At 35.4% G+C, this 23,483-nt stretch overlaps 1 protein-coding gene across 5 annotated transcripts; it reads right to left on the bottom strand.

Moving 5' to 3' along the window:
* Positions 1-424: 424 nt before the first annotated feature.
* On the bottom strand, positions 425-22,563 carry LOC119817029 (UDP-glucuronosyltransferase 2A1). 5 transcript variants are annotated; one of them, XM_042055280.1, is made up of 7 exons: positions 21,849-22,563; positions 14,572-15,201; positions 6,801-6,949; positions 5,433-5,564; positions 3,418-3,505; positions 2,692-2,911; positions 425-704 (listed from the first exon to the last, which is right to left on the bottom strand). In XM_042055280.1, exons 1-7 carry the CDS (start codon positions 22,561-22,563, stop codon positions 425-427), a joined length of 2,214 nt encoding a protein of 737 aa, XP_041911214.1. The 5 variants fall into 5 exon arrangements, with proteins under 5 accessions (XP_041911214.1, XP_038190122.1, XP_038190139.1 ...); XM_038334194.1 differs by lacking the exon at positions 5,433-5,564; XM_038334211.1 differs by lacking the exon at positions 14,572-15,201.
* Positions 22,564-23,483: the final 920 nt, after the last annotated feature.

Raw genomic sequence — 23,483 nt, 5'->3', positions numbered from 1 at the left:
CTGTGGTCAGCGCTTCATTGGTGTGGTCCATGAGGAGTTGTTTTTGTGATCCTTGTGTGATAATTAAATAAAATTCAATTTGCTCTATGTGCCTTCCCATGATTTCAGAATGCTATTAGTTATCATCTGGTTTATATGTTAAATGACATCCTGAAAAGAACTTTTAAATCCATAGTGCCCCTGTGCAGGAAGATAAGAAAATGCTAGGACTGTCACTAAATAACAAAGGAAAGACAAGGCACTTTCAGGAGAATGTGATTATGCTGCATCCTAGAATTAATTTATCTACTGGCTAGGTTAGCAGTGTGGTGTTTGGCAATGAGATGAAGGTAGGTGACTGACAGCTCCATGTGCCTCTAAGTACTAGTACTACTTCATTCGGTTCTTTACCAAACCCAGAGACCTTTCTTGTCTTTTCCTTGGTCTAGTCTCTTTTTTTCTTCTTTCTTGTCTTAGCAAACTTTTGAAATACAAACAAACAACATTTTGCAACCAAGAATATAGCCGATGCCACACAAGCCAGCAGGAAAGCAATCACATCCAGCGAGTGGTACTGAAACCAACTGAGGTCATGCGCTGCCACACGAAGGTGCTTGGCTCCCTTGTGGCGCATGACAAACTCGATCCAGAAGACAGCTCTGTCCAGGGGCTTCACTGGCTGGTCATGGTGGATTCTTGATAGTCTCATGGCATTTTCTTTATAACTTGAAAAAAATACACAAACAGACATTTGTTTTGTGTTTAATTTTTTTAAAGTGATTATGTGACATGTGTTTAGCTAATAGATTTAATTTTTTACACACAGGACCTAACACTTTGACCTTTTTTCAAACAGGATCCAGAGCCAGGCAGGTCAGTCAGTCTCAAAACAACAAAAAAACCAAACCATATCAAGTACAGAACTTAGTATCTGTAATGCAACCTATGTTTTCCCTTGAAGTTTCTCAATAACTAGTGGAGAATTTATAAATTTCACTTAGGTTTGATCATAGGATAAAGTTCCAGAGTCCGTTCATTGAGATGAGGACAGTAATGTGGTTAGGGAAGAAGTTTCTTTTTTAGTTTGAAGACATCCTTAGAAGTAGAGAAAAGTGAGAGGAACTGGGTTTTCAAGAGCCACTGTGGGGTCTTATCCACATCCGTTCTTCTTTGTGTACAATGGCGGAGGAGCTGTGGGCAGGTGGTAGCTGGTAAGGAAGGGCAAGTCTCTCTTTAAAGGTTTTACTCCTTGTGTGTTAACAGTGCTCCAGGGGATAAACCCAAATCCATGGGTGTGTGTGCAGCACAAATAAGACTCAGTGGCTTAATAAAAAAAAAAATTAGACAAGAAGTGCGAAGGAGTGGATCTGAGAAGAGGTAGGGGAAGGGTATGAGATGGGTTTGATCAGAATTTCATATATTTATATATAAATATATCTATGTATGTCTGTATCTATCTTTCTATCTATCTATCTATCTATCTATGTGTATAAAATTCTCAAAGAATAAAAATATTATATTAAAAATATTTACTTCTTTTCAGTTGTGTTGACTGTAGTTATTACCCAAATATAGTAATTTACATGTTCATTCCAGTGGATTTTATGTAAATGATTTTATATTTATGAATCAAATTTTTGGTTAAGATTTTTCAGTAGAGAATTTAAGTTATATGTTAGAGACTAAAATTACATGTTTGATTTTAATACTTTTATGAATACCAAAAAACCTGAAATTTTATTATAAATGAGACAGGATAGTTAATGACCACATTCACATACCATACACATCACCTTGTATATAAAAACATAGTTTTACTGTCAAAATATTCTAAGTAACTAAAATCAACATTTACATATTCATATATAATCTTTCATGTTTTTAATATCTTGTGAAATTAGAGAATGGAATATAAATAGCACATCCTTTCAATCTCAGATAAAACAGAAGTACCATTAGGGTTGGAGTTCATGTGATGTTTCAAATGACTTGTATTTTAATATGTAGGTGAAGCTTTCTGACAGTAGTTGTAATTCTATTTTCTTGCCTACGTGATTTTAAAATCTAGCAACAAATCTAGTGAACATTCTGCGGAGTCGAGCTGAAGAGAATCATAAACTTTCCTATTTTAATTTTTAATAAAATGAACCAAGTTATCAGCAATTAAAATCTTCATAATGGTGAGGTTGAATATAGTGCAAGGTCAACATTTATGAAACACAATAGCTCATTCCAAGAATTACTGATATTTCTAAACCTCAGTTCAGTTCCTGAATTAAGAGTTTTATACTGTTTATGCAATAATAGAATACTCAGAATTAAATGTTGACATTAATGTTTGATAACACCATGTTAATAGTTATGTATGCATGGGTAATGTTGAACACATTACCTTTTCCATTTTGTAGATACGGAATGGTTTATAATGCTTAACTTCTTATTTATAATTCTATAAAATAAAAACTACATGAGAATACATGCTAATATTATTATATTTGGAAGGTATATTGACTGAATTTTTAAAGTAGATTTATTTTCAATTTTTATGGTATAACCTCAGTAGTTGAAAATGAAACAAGCAGTGTTTACATTGTCCCTGGTTACTTGACTCTAAACTAAATTCAAAATGTGTAATTTGTAGAAACATTCCAAATGATGGACAGTCCATCCATCAGACATTACAGACAGGGCTTTACACGGTTCAACACTTACGATGGATCATTAATGACTGTCCTCACAGCGTTGAGAAAATCTGCACTTGACATTGTGTTCATGTTCACCTCCACAGCTGCTCCTTTGGCCTTCATGTGAGCAATGTTGTCAGGCTGATCAGCGAACATGGGAACTCCCACCATGGGGATCCCGTGGTAAATGGCCTCATATATTCCATTTGTTCCACCATGAGTGATAAAAGCTCTGGTTTTGGGATGTCCTGTTTTGAGGACAAATGAAGGAGTGAGTATAGGTTTTAGGCTAATTAGTTAGCAAAAATTCGGAAGTAGAAGGCAGCATTTTCTATAAATGTTGAGCATGTGAGACATTTCTACATCAGGAAATTACACTCCCAGAGAAAGGGGAAATTAACTCTTCTTCATTGTTTGGGAAGGTATTAATGAAGTGGTAATGTCTCGCATCTGAGGGAAACATGAAAACCAATGAGATTTTAAAAATATCCTTTAGGGCATGGGTACTCTGTGGACCTGTACAATTTACATCCACCTTAAATCTGGATGTGAAGTGCTGTATTGTGCTCAACAGTGGAGCATTTGATTTGCGTGATGCTACCCTAGGATAAATACCCAGTACTACCACAAAAGGAAAACTTGAAGTAATATGTAAAAATTAAAAATTATTGGATGTTGTCAACTTACTCAAAGCTAAGCAATTGCTTAATTTTTTTTCTTAACTATAGAGATTTTTCTGGCCCCAGAGTCTCACCAAGAAGGTCATTTTGGGGAATCCAATCAAACAGCCTCGTATTGGATCCTAAAGTTGCTGGTATCTTTCCTTTGTATCGCCACAAAACCTGTGGAAGACAATGCTGAGATATTATAGGTAAAGACACACGTTGCTAAGGCAGTGAGTTATTGGGAACAAGTGGTGTCCATACTTTAGGTGGTATCTGAGAAGGGGGTTACTGAGGTGGGCATTTGCAAACACTGAGATAGAATAGGACAATGGCTTCTACTACTGGTCTATTAAGCATAGATTAGTATTTTGAAATTTATTACTGAAATATCATTAGAAATAAATGAGAACACAAATATGTTGGGAGCAGTGAGACCCCAGATCCTGAATTTCTTGTAATCCCCTGATCTGAGTGCCTACAGCTGCTTTGAGCAGGAGACCTTCAGGAGTTCCTGATGGCAGGAGACTGGCTTCTGGTGGGTTGCCTGGGGCGTGGCTATCTCTATATAATCTGCCCCTGAACAGAATAAAGAGGGCATTCTTGGGGAATTCAAGGATGACCCGTGTCTCTGTCTCTCTGTCTCTCTGTCTGTGTGTGTCTGTGTATTTTAACCTCCAGCCCCCTTACCCGAAGCTCGTAAACTGGGTTCAAGCATATGGAACTTGACACGGGGGCAATGTGCGCGGCACAAATAGATATATTTTAGCAAATCAGAATATGGAGTGCAAATTATTGAAACAAACGCAAATGCGAGATACATTAAATACTTCCTTGTAACTTGGTGGCCCAAGCTGTCACCTCTTGAATGTGGTGCTTCCAGGTGATGGCCTCCTTTGAAGGCCAGTGTTTGTTTACTGTCATCTTTTCTTCCTGCTTCCTTCATGTTTTCTTCCTCCTCCTTTTCTTATCTTCCTTTCTTCTTCTTCCCCTTTCCCTTATCTTACTCTATTACCATTTTATGTCTATCTCAATGCTTATACCATTCTTCCATTTTTTGTTTTATTTTATTTATTTTTTATTTATTTATTTATTTATTTATTTATTTATTTATTTATTTATTTATTTATTTGGTTTTTCGAGACAGGGTTTCTCTGCAGCATTTTTAGAGCCTGGCCTGGAACTAGCTCTTGTAGACCAGGCTGGCCTCGAACTCACAGAGATCCGCCTGCCTCTGCCTCCCGAGTGCTGGGATTAAAGGCGTGCGCCACCACTGCCCGGCTTTATTTTATTATTTTTTTTTTTTTTAGAGAGAACTAGATATGGCATGTCTACATGTCATTTTTTAAAAATGTATTTTTGGAGTAATGAGGCAAGATTTTAATTTCTAAACAAAAAAGAGAAAGAGACAAGTGTAGGCATAAAATATAAATTTTTTAAGATGCTGATCAGCATATTACCTTTATGCAATCATATGAACACTGATCAATACATGACTGATTATAGATTATTCCATGAATAGGAATTAGTAGAGATGAGTGGAAGAATGATAATGATAAATACTAAGGTTAACTGAGTGCCATGAATTATAAAAATAATTATATTTTAAAATAATATTTGGATTTGGGTTGTAGAATATTTGATTTAGAAAGAATAATAGACTTGATGCTCTTACTTGCAAAAATGCCAAAATTTTCATATTGTCTTAACAGGATTCAAAAAGTTGGAGTATAGTTTTTAGCATGAATTCTTTCTGAAGGGTGTATGATCTTTTTCTTTTCAAAAGCAAGCTGGTAAACTAAATTTCAACTATCCAGTGGCAGTCAGTCCAGCCCAAATGATTTTAGAAGTGGCCTAATGTTTTCTTCTCTATCCTATATAGAGAAAATGTCCATAGAAGTCTATATTTTCATAATAACTACATCATAAGGCAAATGAACAAAGAAAACATCATTTATATGTTCTATCAGTAATATTGAAAGCCGGCACTAGTTGTGTTTAGTGGCTTACAGATTTCAGCTTCAGATTTCCAGAAAACACCACTACCCATTGAACATCCCATCAGTCCAAAGAAGTTCTGGTCCCCAGGATCTGGGGTTGTACTGACCTTCTGAGGAATCTGGGCCAGGGCTGAGGCAATGAGACTGGCCTTTTCTTCTGTCAGGTTTTTCACCATTGACCCCAGGGAAAACACAACAATACCATGTTCCCCTGAGCTCTGGACAAACTCTTCCATTTCCTGCAAACATAATGTCATATTGAAATTGTGTAGATTCATTAGGTGAGATTTTGTTCATTTACAGTTCTATGTACAAAACATGGCACTCAAGGTCAAAGAAATTTTTAGCTTTGTCTTTCCCATATCATATAATACTGATAGTAACTGTATCAGGAAATGTTTCTGAAAAAAAATGCATAGAGTATACACAAGAACCAATATGACTCCAAATCACCATAGAAGGGACCAGAAAATGGGGCCAACTCCTCTCTTATTAAGATGACATGTAATTCACAAAGTCTGAAAATACAAGGTTTGTTTACTTGAATGTACATAATTAAAGCCAGAAAGCAAGGCTTTAGAATTATTATCATGCCTGATAAACCCAAATAATCCTAATGCAATGATTGTATAACTGCTATAATATTTGAATCTGTCTAGCCATTTTCTTATTTTTACTCCATGTAGATGATTCTCAATATGCATCAAATGTTATTGGTTGATCAAACCAAATGTTCTCTAATAATCATCTAAAATATCCCTTCATCTTCTCGAAGAGATTACGCTAAAACCTAAAGCCGTCTCATCATCATCAGTTCCTGGAGATTCCATACCTGTCATTACTATGACACTACAGGTCACCACCTTGTCTATTAAATCCACGGGACTAAGGTATATGTGCCCTGCCTGATTCTGAGGACCCCTCACATGTGACTGTTCTTACTCATCAAGTCCTGAACAATTAATTCATCAGGACTTTCCACGAACCGTTTCTCTATCAAACAGTTGGGGAAGGTGTTCACAGCTTATTGTGGCACACAAGGAAGACTTTGGCAGTCCCGTGGTGATCCAACCATAGTTAGACTTTTCCATCCCCCACTGCAGTATCCGCACGATAGAAACACAGAAATTTTAATACACCACCTTTTGTGTTCTTTTTCCGTTTAGTTTCTTTTAAATTTTTATTGAAAATATATTCTTCTCTCATACAATACATCCCTCCACAGTTTCTCTTCCCTCCACTCCTCCCAGCTCCTCACCACTTCTGCTCTCCTCCAGATCCAATCTAAGCTTAAATTCTCAAGTCCAAATGACCCAATATAGTTCAAACAGAGCAAGTGTGATGACAGCGATAATTTCTCCTAACACATTAGAGCTACTCAGCAATGCATCTCGGCTATTAAAGCTGTTAACTTCAGAGGGAAAATCAACTATCATGTCTTGCAGCTCCTAAGGTCTTACCCTCCAGAGACCTACCTTAGGTAAAGGCTTGGCAGGTTTGCAGTGCAGTCCTCCCACAAACTCAAAATTAGGTAAATATGGACGAGGGAATTCAAAGTCCCAATATGTTCGCATCAGCCAAATCTCAGCTTTCCCCATAGTCTCACATAATGTGGTGGGTTTTCCTGGAGAGTACACATAATATTGCATGGAGAAAATTTGCACTCAAGTTTGCCAAGTAAAAATGTATCCTACATTTCATTACCAGCTATTGGAAATAAAACTTACATCTTCTAGGATGCTTATCATGGCAATATTTTAAAAGAGAAGGAGAGAAATGAAAAAGAGCCAAACCTGGGAAAGTGAAAGAAAGACAATATGCAAATACTATCTCCAAACAATAAAGCAATAAAAATATAAGTGTAGTTACAAGTGCAGATGAATTCCACAAAGATCCATGTTCTCCAGTAAGTAGCAGTAGAGAGATTATTTGCATCCTCTAAACTATTTGACACTCTTCAGTTGTTGTAAAGTCTCTAACTAGGAAAAAAGTTCTATTATGCACAGGGTCATAGTCTTGCTTTCAGCATTATGTTAGATGAGTACCTTTTTGCAAATGATTTATCACCATTTTCATAATCAGGAAATCTGGATTAATTCTCTCAATACAATAAACTTAGAGATGTGAGATACAAATATAGGGATTGCCAATACCTCTCTTAACATTTACCGTTAAGAAAAAATAATGGGCCAGGCAGTGGTGGTACATGCCTTTAATTCCAGCACTCAAGGGGTAGAGGCAGGTGGATCTCTGTGAGTTTGAGGATAGCCTGGTCTACAAGAACAAGTTCCAGGTCAGGTTCCAAAGCTACAGAGAAACTCTGTCTTGAAAAACCAATAAATAAATAAATAAATAAATAAATAAATAAATAAATAAATAATGCAACTAGAAAAATATTACATACTACTTTCAAGAACCTTTTAGAGAAGACATCTATATTATAAATTACTAATATTAACTAAAAAGAAAACATTTGCTGCAAGTGAGAAAAGAAATACATGATGAAAATCTATTTACATAAACCTGTTGATCTTGTGCAAGCAGGGTAGATATGACTTTCAATGGTCACGATTTAGCATTAGTTTGTAACACGCATGGACTCACACAGCCTAATCATATAGCTATGTAGCAAATAATCATTGCTCAAGGATACTGAGCTTGGAGTTTCCAGGCAGTGCATTAAAACCATCTCACACCTCCACCATCAGAGTGTTTATATCCCTTGCTTCTTTACCTTATGAGTACTTCTAGCCTTTAAGACAATTTCATGAGGAGAATTTTTAATGATTGATATGACAATTACAATAGTTGCTGAAATCTATGTGAAAGCAGCCATACATGGATCTTGGAGATGACACAGTTGGTATCATATTTGTCCCACAGCAAGATTCTCTGGACTTGTATTCTTAGAGGTCAATAAAAAGCTGTCAGTAGCCCAAGCCTGTAATCTCAGTTCTGTGGATTTACAGAGAAATGAATACCTAGAATTCATTTTATAACCAGACTAGCCAAATCAGAATTGAATTCCATTGAAAATCAGTCTTAATAATTATGGTGAGATTGTTAAGACAGAACAGTCAATGCCCTCCAGCCTTCACACACATCCACACATAGCACCATAGGCATGCACACATATACCCACACACACCCAAGCAGTGATTCATGGTTATAAATATGAAGCCCATAACAATAAAAAAATTGATTAAATATTTATGCTTGTTAGTAAATAATTTAGTAACTCATACTTTTAATGTACTAAGAGTGCAGAAAGATTGTATGAGCCAAAGGATGAGGGAGTTTGCTGTGAAACTGCAGTTCCTAGTAATATCAGAAAGCTGCAGTGTAAGTCTTATCAACAAGAGTACTCACTCGTCAGCTGAACACGGACAACAACCATAGACATGCCTAAGTGGATAGGGGAAAGACCTGGAGGCCTCAACCATACACAAAGAACTGTTGGTAATGCTGAAAGTAGCAGAAATAGTCTTTCCCAGAGAGGAGGATTCCAGTGGCATAAGTGGTAATCCTCTACCAAGCTGTCAGCCCTGAACACATATTCAAGTAACATTATACAGATCAAGCATACTGTATTTATGTATTTAGAAATACAACAGGCACAAGCATATACATATGTATGTGCTATAATTAATGAAAAACAGGTCAGGATTTTGAAAGAGATCAGAAGGACATATATGGAAGGGATTTAAGTGAAAAGGGAAAGTGTGAAAATGATATAATAATATATTAGTTATAAAAATAAGAGAAATAAATTTCTAAAAGTCATAAATTGTGCTAAGTTCAGTTTAACCAGATACATAAAACAGTCAACCACATAAAAATCAATTCACAATTTATGAAATTGACAAAACAGAGACCTAAAAATAGTGATAAAAGGCATTTTCTATTAAATTGACATTCACTTGTAGCTTTATGTATTTTAATCACATCTATTATATTTCACGGAAGGACAGAGCAGTCTGGTGAGAACTTCACACTTCCCAGTTGCTGGAAGAAAGATATAATGCAGGTGTCCTGCTGCTGGCAAAGTGGCAAAATTGGCATTGAATTCAAGCTAGGTCTGTAAGCTCACATAGTGAATGTTCAGTGATCTCGCTCTCACAGGGCATAGGGGTTCTTTCAAAGTCCAGTGCAGAACACCTGATGTAATGTGATCTGGGAGAATAGTCTGATAAGTCAGAACTGTCACCTCTGTCTTCTCTCCATGATCTCATTGAGAAGAGGATTCAGGTTGTGTCAATGGTTCATATCCTAGATGCACTCCATGGCCTTGTCAAAAAAAAAAAAAAACTATAATCTGCAGAGTCAGAGCAGAAGTGTAGCTGAGCCACAGCTGAGCCACACCAGAGCCACAGCAGGGCCACAGCAGAAGCACAACAGAGCACACCAGAGCCACAGCAGGGCCACAGCAGAGCCACAGCAGGGCCACAGCAGAAGCACAACTGACCCATGGCAGAGACACAACAGAGCCTCAGCAGAGCCACAGCAGGAGGACAGCAAGCAGAGCCACAGCAACAAAATTGTCATGGTTCATTTCTGAAAAATCACTGCTGTGTCTCCTCAACCTGCTCTGCAATTCAATTCAGTGGCAATTTAAGTATGAAGCAAGTCAGACATTAACTTCCAGACTTATAAATGCACCAAAAGGAGAGAAATCTGTCAGTTACTGTTTATGTATAGCACCTATAAACCCTTTACTCATGAAATTAGACCATTTAAATATATATGCCTATTGGTTAATATTAGTATGCGCTGGCTAATATTAAATGCTAATAATACAGTTTCACATCAAATAAATATGCATAAATTTATTTTCTTATTGTTATATTTATGAATTGAAATTTAGTGGGAGCTAGCTTCTTCAATTTGTGTATATTTCTATTGATTTATTTTATTTTGTATTCTATTCAAGTATTACAATTATTTAAGTAATATTCGATTTTTTTCTTTTTTCACATTGATTTCTCCATTATATGATACTACTTTCCTCAATGCTAAATTTCAGAAAATATTTCAGGGTCACCTTTTACTTTCAGAGTTTAAACCTTAAAATCATTATTTTCTTCATAGACTAGGATTTCACTTTGTTGAGAGATAGAATCTAAAAGACAGGTATTCTTACTGCCCATTTTCATTTCTCATGGTGTTGAGGCATTTTTGCAAGACAAAAAAAGGATTGAGTGCACATGTAAATATATTTATTCTCTGCTTATGTCTAAATATTTTCTTCAATAGTGAGAAACCAATATCACCACAAGGTGATACATATTTATTCCTTCAAACCTCATGAACAAATAGGGCTATAAAATCCATATTTTCTAACTAGGGTACATTTATCATTAAATTTATACACATTGAAACAGTGAACAGAATCATTCCCAAAGAGAGCACTAGACAAATGTGCTTCTGTGCATATATTTCTCTAACACACTTATAAGTAATGAAGCTTGTTGTTTTTTACCGGGCCGAATAAAGAAAGAAACATCTCTGACAGGTACAGAACTTTAGCTACAATAGGAGAGGTCAGCCTAGAATATTTGATGTTCTACATGCTCAAAGTCTACAATAATTTATGGATACAAACATCTATCCAAACATGAATAAATAAAACCAGCAATGTTGAAAATATAAAATATCTGTATCCCACTTAAATCAACTCAAGATGAGAAGGAAGGTTCTTATAAAAATATAACTTCATAAACCAAAGTCACTAGACTTAAAGAAGGTATATCAAACATTACTATTTTATCTCATAATGTTTGTTTACAACACATTTGATGAAACTTACTTTAAGCTTTAACACTTATTTTTGTGAAACATTTTATAATTAATAAGATTCTTATGCATGTTCAGTTTGATTGGTTTGAAGCCATGCCGCCATCATAGCAGTCTGAGTCAGAATATATCCACTACTTCAGAGAGTTTCCTCTTGCCTTTAGTATTATTTGAAGATTATTATCATTGTCTGTATGAAAAGGAGCTTAAAGATCTGTGTCCTTAACAAAATGTTATGGTGTACAATGCATTACAGTCAACTGTTACTTTTTGGCATATATGTATGTGTATATATATATATATATATATATATATATATATATTCCACTTTCCCCATAAGGAATAGAAGAATAACATTATAATGGAAACTGTAGGAAGTGAATACTTTACGAAACCTCGTATGTTCAGAATAATAATATAAAAATAATGCAGTTCTTTTCTTCCACTATCAGCTTATTCACACTGGGTATTGATAACACTGCAAAATTACCTAATTGCTAAGGGAAGTTATTACATAGTACCAGTTTTGGACATTGTACTCCTACTAAAATATTTCCTGTTCAGGGATGTTTAGTGATATGGTTCAGTGGACAAAAGTACTTGCCACCAAGCTAAAGGACAAGAATTCAGTCCCCAGCACTTGCTTGGCAGAAGGGGAGATGCCCTACACAAACTTGCTTTACAACCTCCACCTGCACACCATGGCACAGGTACACACAGAAGAAAGAATAAGAAGTTTGGTAACTTGAGAAAAACAATGGACTTAAGTATTTAGCAAACAACTTCTCAAATGGTCGGATTTGTAAATCTAGATCATTATCAGGTAAAGTAAGAAGTTGGGAAATCTCTATTTATAGAGACTGTCATGAGCATTGTACTATTCTTATGACTTTAAGAGGAAAGACTTAGGTCATACTAGAGGCCACATGCTTTGAAATTTTTTTCTTTTTAAATTTTACTTTTCCCATACAGGGCAAGAGCAGTTTTAGAAATATTTTCTATTAACCCCATATGGTTTGTGGCTAAAACATTCAGTTATTCAAGAAAGACTAGAACTTATAAGTTTACTACATCTAAAGATATAAAAATGCACATTAGTCTTCTGGGCTCCAGTAAGAACTACCTCCCACCTAGCGTGTGTGTGTGTGTTCTTTGAAAGTTTCATGTAATCTGCATTGATCATTTTTACCCTTTTCCAAACTCTTTCCAGATCCATCCTCTTCCACACTCACCCAACATTTTGTCCTGTTTTGTTTTTTAAATCCTTCAAGATAAATTTGTGTTGATTTAATACACTTACATTAAGGCATTGTATTCCAGTGGAACTTGTAGAGTTATTACACTCTCAGAGAAAACTCCCTTTTCTAGCAGTCAGCAATTGCCAATAGCTCCAGATTATGGCTGGGGTTTCATGACTAGCTCCTGCGAGCAACTCAGATTCGGTACATCTTTGGCTAGCACAGGCTTTGCCCATATCGTTGCAATCACAGTGAGCTCATAAGTGTAGGTGTCCTATAATGTCCAAATGATGACTTTTCTTGTAATAATCCTCTACTTCTCTATGTATCTCTTTGTATGTACATATAAAGCCTTGTTGTCTCTGCTTGCCTCTCTATGTATGTGCATATGAGGTCACCATTGCCTCCGCTTACCTCTCTCTATGTACACGTGAAGTCATGTACTGCTCTTCTACGTCTGTCTGTGTACATGTACATGAGGTCAACCTCAGATGTCATTTCTCAGGTGCTGTTTACTTTTTGATGTCAGTGGTGGTATGGGGTCTCTCAATAACTTGCCAAATGAAATAGGCTGGGTGACCAGCAGTACTCCAGGGAACCGGTATTGCAAGTATGCACAACCATGAACTGCTGGTTTTGTTTATTTGTCATCATTGTTGTTTGTTTTCAATATATGTTCTGGGTATTGAACTCAAGTTCTCATGCTTGCACAGTAGATACTTTACACACAAAGCTATGGTGTTACCCCTTCTTTTGCAGATCAGTATTAATTTTAGGTACAGATCGTCATGGAAATGTAATTATGGCTCTGACATTGAAGAGGTAATGAAGAGTATAGTCTAAAGTATGTTCAGCCTTAAATATTTATTTGTATATAATATTACATATAATATAATTTTGACTGTAAGCTGTAAACATTATATTTTTATATGTAGGAAATTTTAGGTACCTATTTTATGCTCAGTAAATATTACTTTACGCAAATGAAACAAGAGGTAAGGAAGAAAAAGAAAAGAATAGAGGGAGGTAGAAAAGAGCAAAAAGTGTGTAAGAAGATAATGTTTTGCACCTAACTTTTGAAAGAAAATGCCACTGGCAGCATTCAGTATTAACCTGTGAACTAATTAATCCCCCTGAGTACTAACAAACCTGGAGAAAAGCCATCAGGAAAGAAAGAAAATGTGGAAGGTAAGCTCATGAGTATCAGGAAGAGTGTAATATAAACAACCATCTAGAACTGGCCTTCTCATTTGACATTATTTTATCTGACTGATTTTCATAAGGAAACTTTAAGGCCAAAAGGCTTTAGAAACACAGGGGATAGAGATGCATCATGAGTAGAGATGGCTAGCCCTCCTGAGATGTTTAGGGCAAGCAGCAGACTAGAATGTAAACGTCGGTTTTCCAATGATAAACTTTTATGTTTTCTAATGTATTTTTTGCAGATAAAGAAAAGCTGAAGAATTGATAGATCATATGTTATAATATTTTCTATTTGTTTGTGTGGATATGTCATAATTTACCTTACTAAAGGGGAATGTATTGATATGTGAATGTCGATTTGAACATTGTAAAGCTACTGACTAAATAAGAATATTTTCTCTCCAGTGGATGAAAACTGCATACAAATCTGTAGTGGAGTGGCGGGGCTGAGTCCTGCCACCCAGCTAGCTTTACCCAAAATAATTACACGGAAACTGTATTCTTTTATAGACTGCCTTGCCCATTATTTTCAGCCTCTTACATCTTGCTTTAACCCATTTCTAATAATTTGTGTAGCACCATGAATGGCGTCTTAACGGAAAGATTCTAGCGTACGTCCATCTTGGGCTGGAGCTTCATTGCGTCTGTCTCCCTGAGGAGAGGCATGGAGGTCTGCCCCAGAGAGGAGAGGTGGGGAAATTGTCTGAGCCACCTACCTCACTTCCTTCTTCCTGTTCTGTCTACTCCACCCATCTAAGGGCTGGCCAAGGCAGTTTCTTTATTAACAAATGAAATCAACAGATAGATAGAAGACACACCTACATCACAAATCATTACCACTAAAACATTCTTTGAAGACTTTTCTTAAACAAAAAAAAAGTAATTAAAGACTTGTAGAGATATACCATGTACATTCACTCAATTGTGGCTCATCCAGCAGGTGGATAACTTTAGCTGAATGAGTAAGAACGAAGGCACCTGTGGTCATTATGACACAGATGTTGAGACTCACCTAGAACTCTGCTGTAGTATGAATCCCATCTTCCCCAGTAGGACTGAAATATATAGTCCTGCAGAGGATAAGATATGGTGTTCTTAACCCTTTCACCAAAGGACATCTGGTCAGTGAGCTCTGACAGGGCTGCAGGTACATAAGAAATAGGTGCTGGGATTTTCCCACAGTGCCTCTCCACTGTAAAGGCTGGAGAGAAGCGCAATGTATACACAAACGGTATTCCCAATTTCAGAGCAACCAGGTCGCCACAAATTGTTACTGGGTCGGCTATTAACACATCAAAGCCACGGTTCTGAAGTCTTGACATTAGTGTGGGATTGTTTAGTACACCATTACAGATCTGAATGTTTACTTGATAGAAAGTCTCGAGGAGCTTTCCTAGTTCTTTGTAGAATGTCCACATGGTGAGAGGTGTTGGCCTGTGGTCTAGCCACAGGGCGATCATGTGTTCAATTATTTCATCTATATTGCTTTTCTTGTAGGAAACTGGAATCTCTTCAAAGTGCATAAAGTCATCAGGACTGGAGTTGATGAATAACGTTTCTGATGTAGCCAGTACAGTCACACTGTGATTTCGTTGAATCAATTCTTCAAGGAGGATTTTAATATTTAACCAATGGCTGCCATCTGTAGGCCAAATTAGCACATTCCCGCTGAGGACAACTTCAGTCAGAACCAAATGAAAAACATAGAGCTGGGAAAACTTCTTAATCATGGTGGAATCCACTGTGGGAAACTGTCTACTGCGGGTCTTTTAAGATTAAAAAGAAAAGTTCAATGTATTTAAGTATATTTCAGGTAAAATAACATTGAATATGATAGTCTAGTTACACCCATTCATATATCAACTGTTATATAAGTTAAGAAGGAACTTACTTAACTGAACTTAATATATATCAACATGATTATAGTGTGGGTAGAAAAGAAATCTAGTCCAAGTGTAATGAAAAAAAATTATGAATGTGTGTCTGTGTGTTATGTGATGCCAGATCCACTTCATAAAATCATGTGTACTCAATATAAGCTATCTGTATACATTATCTTTTTAGATTCTCCAACATTGGATGTCAAACATTATTTCCTTCACTTCATTGAGAACTGTAATTGAGTCCTGAAACTAATATGACAAAGTCATCCAACTTGGAGTATATTCATAACTTTATTGTCTCACTGCCAAACATGCATTATCATTCACATTTAGGAAGAAAGCTGAAAAACCTTCTATTTATTGACTATTTCCTCCAACCACTACTTTTAGAAGTTTTAGATTGATTGGGTAGTGGGGTACGCTATTAAACATTATGTAGAGGATGCCCCTTTTATCTGAGTTGCTTATAATTCCTTCTCACTTCCTTGTTACAGTCTTTTTTTCTACATAATGCAACATTTAAAACAATTCAAAACACAGTTCCTTGAAGGCTGTTGAAACAGGGTCTGTTTTACCTCTGTGTAGGAGACTACACAAGAGGAAGCCAAAAGTACAGTAAGCCCCAACCAAAAACATTATATCCTTTGAAGGTTTGAAGATGCTGGAGAATTATCTGGACCTCTCAGCCTCACTTTTCTTGGTGTAAATGAATGACAACAGAACTAACTAATTTGTTAGATTACTTTGTAAGTTAGCAGTCTCTGTAGAGCTACCATGAAGGCTGCTTCTCTCAGAGGAATGACACTATTTAAGATTTTAACAGTCTATAAAAGTTCCCATGTTAGCAGATTAAAGAGTCCAATGATTAAATTAGTGATCTAGCTTTTGAGATGGGTTTAGTGGTACCACTTGAAGTTCTGAACCAATCTGAACCCAGCAAAGGCAGTTACATAAGTTTGGAATGTCAGACTCATCTCGATGCTTTTAAACAGAGCCATGATAACAAATAATATAATCTAGAGCATAAAAAGCAAAGCTAAAATATGGACATTTAGCATGCAACGTTACTTCATAGTTACTCTTGAATCCTGAAATTCCAGGTTCTTCAGTAACTGAGGAGCACAAAGAAGGAGAAAGAAAACCTGGGAATGATGCATTGTTAGAATTGTGATTTTTTTATAATTTTTGAAAAGACAGCTTCAGTTTGGAGACTGCTGTAGTACTCTGCAGACAATTCAGTTTTGAATTACAGAAGCCAGATGAGAGTGTGAAATATCTCATATTGGTGTCCATAAAGAGTGTCATTGGCAGCACCACTAAATTACTTGGGAGTTTAAAACAGGAAATTTTCAGTGTCAGTTTTTGAGTTTCAAATGATCCTTGCTGGGCAGTAAAATAATTTTATTATGTAGTGATAAAGAAATACTGTATTTAGTTAACAATAGATGTATACATTTCTTTGTTTATTAATTATACTCAGATGATAAAGTGTTTATCTTTATGAGAATTGCCTTAGGCTTCTGATCCCTAGTTTCATATACTACCAAAATATTTCACAATTACAAATTAAAATAAAGTAAGTACATTTTATTTATTGATGTTTGTAGGTATTATATGATGGAGTTAAATTTACGTAACTGGAAAGAGAAGAATTTGTATTAAATCTGTCTGATTTAATAATGAAAGTGCCACTTGGATAGATAAAATTATTTATTGACTTCCAAATCTTTCTTTTACATTAATTAATTAGTCTCCATGAGTACCTGGTTCAAATCAACATTTGAATACAGCATTTAGTTAAAATAGTTTTGTTGGTATTTCAAATTTCTCAATTAATTTTTATACATAATACTATACTATATAATTATATATAATATATTATCCTAAATATACAAAAGATGCTCCTTCAAATTCCTGCTTGTTTTGTAGTGATCAGAGCATAAAACTTATATTAATGTATAATGGATTTTTTATAATTCACTGTTATGCGATATCTGTATTATATTCTTCTTAAAATATTGCAAAATTTTGGTGGCATTTCTGAAAATACCATAAAAATAAGCATAAAATTTACCTGTTTTAAGTTTAAACAATCATATTTGAAATGTGCAGACCCTTTTTCTTATTTTCAGCTAGAGACTGTTTGGAGCAGTCTCTTAGAGCTAGAAAAGATATCCCAGACAACAGTCCTCAGCGATCAGAGAGCCCCAGAGAGCTGTATTCCTTAAGGAATAGTGAATGACATAGCAAAAACATGAGTAATTAATCTTCATGCAGCAAATTAGAGAATAGCTAAAAGACAGAACTACAAAGTTTTCAAAAAACTAAAAGAAAATATCTAAGAATGTTCAAATTAAACTGTGTTAAGTAACTGATAAATTTTTATCTTAAATTTAAATTGGACGATAAAGTTCTGGAGTCTGGTATGGTAATCCCTCAGCATATTCTATTTTGCTTAAGATTATTTTGGCTATTCAGGGTTTTTTTGTGATTTCATATGAGTTTTAATTTAGTTTTGTTTTTCCTATTTCTGAAAAGAGTGTCATGGGGATTTTGATTAGGATTGCATTGAATCTGTAAGTTGCTCTTGGTAGCATGATCTTTTTTACAATATTAATTCTACTGATCCATGAGCATGGGGAATCTTTTCATCTTCTAGTGTTTTCTTCGATCTCTTCCTTCAGATATTCACAGCTTTCATTGCAGAATTCTTTCATCTCCTAGATCAAGTTTCTTTGATATATTTTTGAATCTACTATGAATAATAGTCTTCCATGATTTCTTTTCCAGCATTCATGTTATTGGTGGGTACTACACACTATATGTGGCAACTTATATTTGTATGTCTACTTATATTTTTATGCTGAACCTATTGATCATTTTATATTTTCTGATGGAATTTTGGGGATCTCTTATAATATCATCTAAAATAGGGATAACTTAACTCGTTTTCTTACTTGTGGTCTCTTAATTTTCTGCCTGTGTCTTATTGTTCTAGCTAGGGCTTCAAGAACAACATTAAAAAGAAACACAAATTTTAGTAGGCTTTGTTTTGTGTTTTTGGCATTTAAGATGATGTTGTCCATGAGTTTATTATGTTGAGATATTCCAAAATCAACTGATATAACTGCAATACACTCTACAACTAATCCTCAGTGATATTAAGAGAAGAGGAGGTGGGAAGGTTGTAAGAGCAAGGGATTCAGGACCCCTGCTGCTAGACATTGTCCCTAGACACAACAGGGAAAATGCATCCGTGAAATCTCACCAATATGGTTACCTAAATAAGAACAGAATAATGGCATCAGTTGACATGACGGTATAGATGGGGAGAATTCAATATGGTCCCACCCCATAGATAAATAGCTACAGGTGGCTAACAGCTCCCAAAAGAGGGAGAACCAGTCTCTTTTAGTAAGGAGCTCCTGCCTTGGTTTGTAAACCCCAAGTACTGAGCTCTGGACACTTGCACATATAAGCAATGCTAAATGGACTCAGCAATATATATATATATATATATATATATATATATATATATATATATATATATATTTGACAAAGAAATCATGACTGGGAAGGAGGGGGAAGGTGGGAGGAGTTGAAAGGTAAGGGGGAGGGGGAGGTGATATAAATACAGTAACAGTGTATTAAGTTATCAAAAACAAATTAGAACAAAATACTAAAATAAGAAGGTACAGGAGACTTATTTGAAAATTATTTAAGTTATTAGTGTATGATTTTACTTTAACAAACCTGATATTTTGGAATCTCAATACTTTCATCTGTAATAATTATTTTTTTTCTTGCTCAGCAGTGAAATAACAAAGATATATATATATATATATATATATATATATATATATATATATATATACCTAAGTATAGGATAAGTTAACTATTGCTAGCTACTATCAATACAGATCCATGAGTTTTAATGAAATAGTCATGATTTGGAAAAACATATAATTTTTATTTTGACATCGTAAGATCCAATGCCTAGTAATTACCAAAGATTGAGAACCCACTCTGTGGTTCTCATTGCATTCTTTCACAGAGAAGTAATCTGGAAAATTTGGCTTGTTTTCTCAGCTGTGACAGTTTTAGGCCTGAATGTCTTTGGGGCCATTACAAAACTTGCATTAGCACAGTGGGGAAAGCAGATGATAAATTCAATGACTCTTTGGAAGGAGATCCAAACCCATTGCCAGCATCATTCTTATTACTATTCTACATCAATTGATATATTGCACTAAAATGAGGTACTTACTCCAGTATGTCAGTTTTTTTATTCTTACCTGATCTTTTAAAAATGAGTGTTCATCTCGCTCAGATCACCAGATTACTATGTCTTGGTAAGAAACAAACTTATATAGGCATTTTGAGCGAGAAGAGGGTAATTCAATTAGCAACACAATGCAGTATATCAAGAACATCTGCTTAAATCCTCATTGTTTTCTCATGAACAAACTGTTAAGAAAGATTAGTTTCTCGTGTCCCCAGTCTAGAATAGTGTGATTCTATAATCAGCACTAACTTAAAAACAAAGAACAATGGGCTTTGTGATTCTGAAACTTCATCCTGAGGAAGGCTAAGTGACAAATAATCTCACAGGTATGATAGGTAGTAATCATGAGAACTATGACTGTAAAGTTGAGAATGGCTTGCTAATGCTCCGGCAGTGAGGAAGTAGTAAAGACCCAAGGCTCTCCACGCAACCTCTGCATGTCCAGCCATTTCAATAAAACATGTTTTTTTTTTTTGTCAAAACAAATCCCTCTAAACAATTGCAAGCTGAAACACTTAGTATAACTTACAGGAGATATTAAAACATATATTTGGATCTAGAGAGATGGTTCAGTAGAAAGGAGCACTTGGCACAGAAGAGTGAAGACCTGAGTGCAGAATCCAGCACTCACTTTGAAAACAATCATGAGTATGGCCACATATGTCTGTAACCCTAGAACTGTGGAAAATTTGCTGTTTAGTGATGTGTTCAGTTCAGTGATAAATTTTGAAAGGAATAAGGCAAAGAATGACAGAACAGAAAACCCCACTTCTTCCTCTTACATCTGGCATGAACAGGTACCCACTGTCACACATGTGTACATAAGCCACCACTCACACATACACACACACACACACGCACACACACACACACTGAATTAACAACCATGTCATCTCTGCCATTTTTCTCGTTTCTCCCATTTCTCATATTGAGCTACACTAATAGTAAATCACACCTAATAGCCAGAATATATTATGCTAATTTTGGTTCCCAATTTAGGCACAATTTCCAGTCCAATAATTGCTTTTAGGGAGACTAATATTTGCTACTTTACTGTTTCCTGGTGAAATCTAAAAACTTTTCAAAATGCCACTCACTTTTGATTATTCAAGCAAAGCCTATCTCCTCTACCCTATTTCTGTATCTTCCTGCATAATTAATAGATTATTCCCTTCATAAACATAATGCCTCTGGCTTTACATCATTCCAATGACAATCTCTAATCTAAGACAGTGCCTGGTGAATATTAAAAAAAATCCATGGTTAGTGAAGAATAAATAACAAACCTCAGAAAAACATGAGAGAAGGGCAAAGACAATTTGATTTTTAGACTAACTATAGACACTTTATGTAATCAATATACATGTTTTATAACATTAAATTTGCAATTACTCACCAAATAAAAACTACATTGCATTTAAGTAATTAAGTAAAATAATTAGATATTTCATTTTGTTATTTTACTTAAGTTAGCTGTGTACACATACAACAAATAAAGCTTTCAAATGCCTTTGACCTTTATCTTAGTCTTTATTAAGCACTAGTTGGAGACTCTATGTATAATAAGAAAATTTTTGTAGATGGCAATCTATACAAGAAAAAGCTTATAAAATATGTAACTTCTTCCAGATGTATTCTACACAAGACTAAACTATCTAGGCAAATTTTAATCCCATATAAATTCTAAATAAGATTTAGTTTTATTTAGCAATCAAATTATTTCTTAAAACTTTGTTCATATAGTGGTTGAAACATTAAGTCCATAAAATTAGTAAATTGGTCCCATAATTCTACAGCCCATGCTTGTTTAAAAACATTCTTTCCTTCTTACATGTGGGTATATGAGTGCACTGCTATGCAAACTTGAAATTATAGATTTGTGTACAAAGAAGAACTTATTGAAGCCATGTTTATATTTCAATAATAGAGCTAGCCGGGCGGTGGTGGCGCACGCCTTTAATCCCAGCACTCGGGAGGTAGAGGCAGGCGGATCTCTGAGTTCGAGGCCAGCCTGTTCTACAAGAGCTAGTTCCAGGGCAGGCTCTAGAAACTACAGGTAAACCCTGTCTCGAAAAACCAAAAAAAAAAAAAAAAAAAAATAGAGCTAGAATGGCTACATACCTAAAGCGTTACTATAATAGGAATCCCATGGCTTCCACAGAGTTTCGAACATGTAGTCCTGCATTCGGTAGGAGATGAAGTTTCTTACTCGGTCAGTGAAAGACATCTGGTCTGTGAGCTCTGACAAAATTGCAGGAACATAGGAAGAAGGGAATGGGACCTTTCCACAGTGCTTTTCCACCGTAGAGGCGGGAGAGAAGCGTAAGGAATAGATAAATGGAATTCCCAGTTTTAAAGCTACGATATCGCCACAAGGAAATACTGGGTCCGATAACAGAACTTCAAACTTCCCTTTTGCCAGCTTTGCCATCAGCTTTTCATTTTTAAGAACGCCATCACAGATCCCTCTGGATACCATATGAAAGTCCTCAATGACTCTGGCCATCTTCTTGTAGAAGGTCCAGATAGTGGAAGGAGATGGCCTGTTTTCCAGCCATGTCAAAACAAAATCCTTGATCACACTCTCTATCTTTTCCTTGCGAAAGGACACTGGATATATTTCAAATGTCAGAGATGGACTAGTTGACGGTGTGATGAAAAGTGCACCAGAGGCAACAAGGACAGTCACATTGTGCTCTTTTCTTATGAGTTCATCTATTATTATCTTAATATTTAGCCAGTGACTGCCTTCCATTGGCCAGATGAGAACATTCCCGCCAAGACTGATCCCTAGGAGACTTATCTGAAGAGACCACAGCAAAACGTTGCTCAACATGATGTCATTTGTTGTAGACTTCTGAAGATGCTGAACAAATTTCTTCACTTTTCTAGCAAAAAAAAATAAAAAATATGACTCCATATTTTTAAAATAAATGATATTTTTTAAATAATTCTCTCTCTTTTAAGTGTTATTAGATGGATACATATTTTATGGACTCAGCAAAGTGTTCTACCTTTCAATGTGATTCCTACCTTTTGACCCTTCCAAATTTGATCTCTTGATCCTTGTTTATATACCCTACTTGTTGATAAATTTCTCCTTAAACAAATCAACTCCATGTACTCTTCAACTCTACATTCACGTCCAGATAATGTCAGTTGAAAGGCCCAGTGTAAGAACACTAACAGTAAGTTTTATTTGTTTATTTATTTTACTGTAGTACATTCATATCATTACATTATTGATGCTAAAACTTTTGCTTTAATTGTATAATTATATGTTTATGACAGAAGCATAATAATATGAAAGTCAAACACACGTGGTACATCTATAAATACTTTTCTCACACATTTGAGAGACGATTTTGGTAAGTTCTGAAAAAAATCTTATAAGTAGGTGAACAAAATACGTACTAAAGGTATGTAATGGATGGTGAATAATGCTCTGGAAAACAGTTTCTAGTTGAGAGGTTTGCTTATTCAAGAACAATATGACAAAGTTTCGTTGAAAAGCAAGTGAACACAGGTCAGTGACAGCTGCCCTATATCACACACTTGCTAATATGAAAGACATTGGAGAATAGGTCACATATATTAATTTCTTTCTTTTCACATTTTTAAAAGATTTGATCTTATTGCACTTATTTTTGTCTGCTGATGCCAGCCACATCCATAGTCCCATAAATATAATCTTTAAAATAGCTATAATAAATAGTTCACTGGAAGGGACAATTTTCCATGAGTTGCTTTATTCGT

This window comes from Arvicola amphibius, chromosome 1, assembly GCF_903992535.2.
Source record: "Arvicola amphibius chromosome 1, mArvAmp1.2, whole genome shotgun sequence".
Classification (NCBI taxonomy): Eukaryota; Metazoa; Chordata; class Mammalia; order Rodentia; family Cricetidae; genus Arvicola; species Arvicola amphibius.
This window is presented reverse-complemented; position numbering and strand designations above follow the sequence as displayed.

Coding starts and splice junctions, on each gene's coding strand:
- LOC119817029 (XM_042055280.1), bottom strand. CDS start 22,563: ATGTTGAGCAACGTTTTGCTGTGGTCTCTTCAGATAAGTCTCCTAGGG. Junction 3,506..5,432: donor TGGCCCAGATTCCTCAGAAG/GTCAGTACAACC, acceptor TGTCTTCCACAG/GTTTTGTGGCGATACAAAGG. Junction 705..2,691: donor ACAGTCATTAATGATCCATC/GTAAGTGTTGAA, acceptor ATTTTTTTCAAG/TTATAAAGAAAATGCCATGA.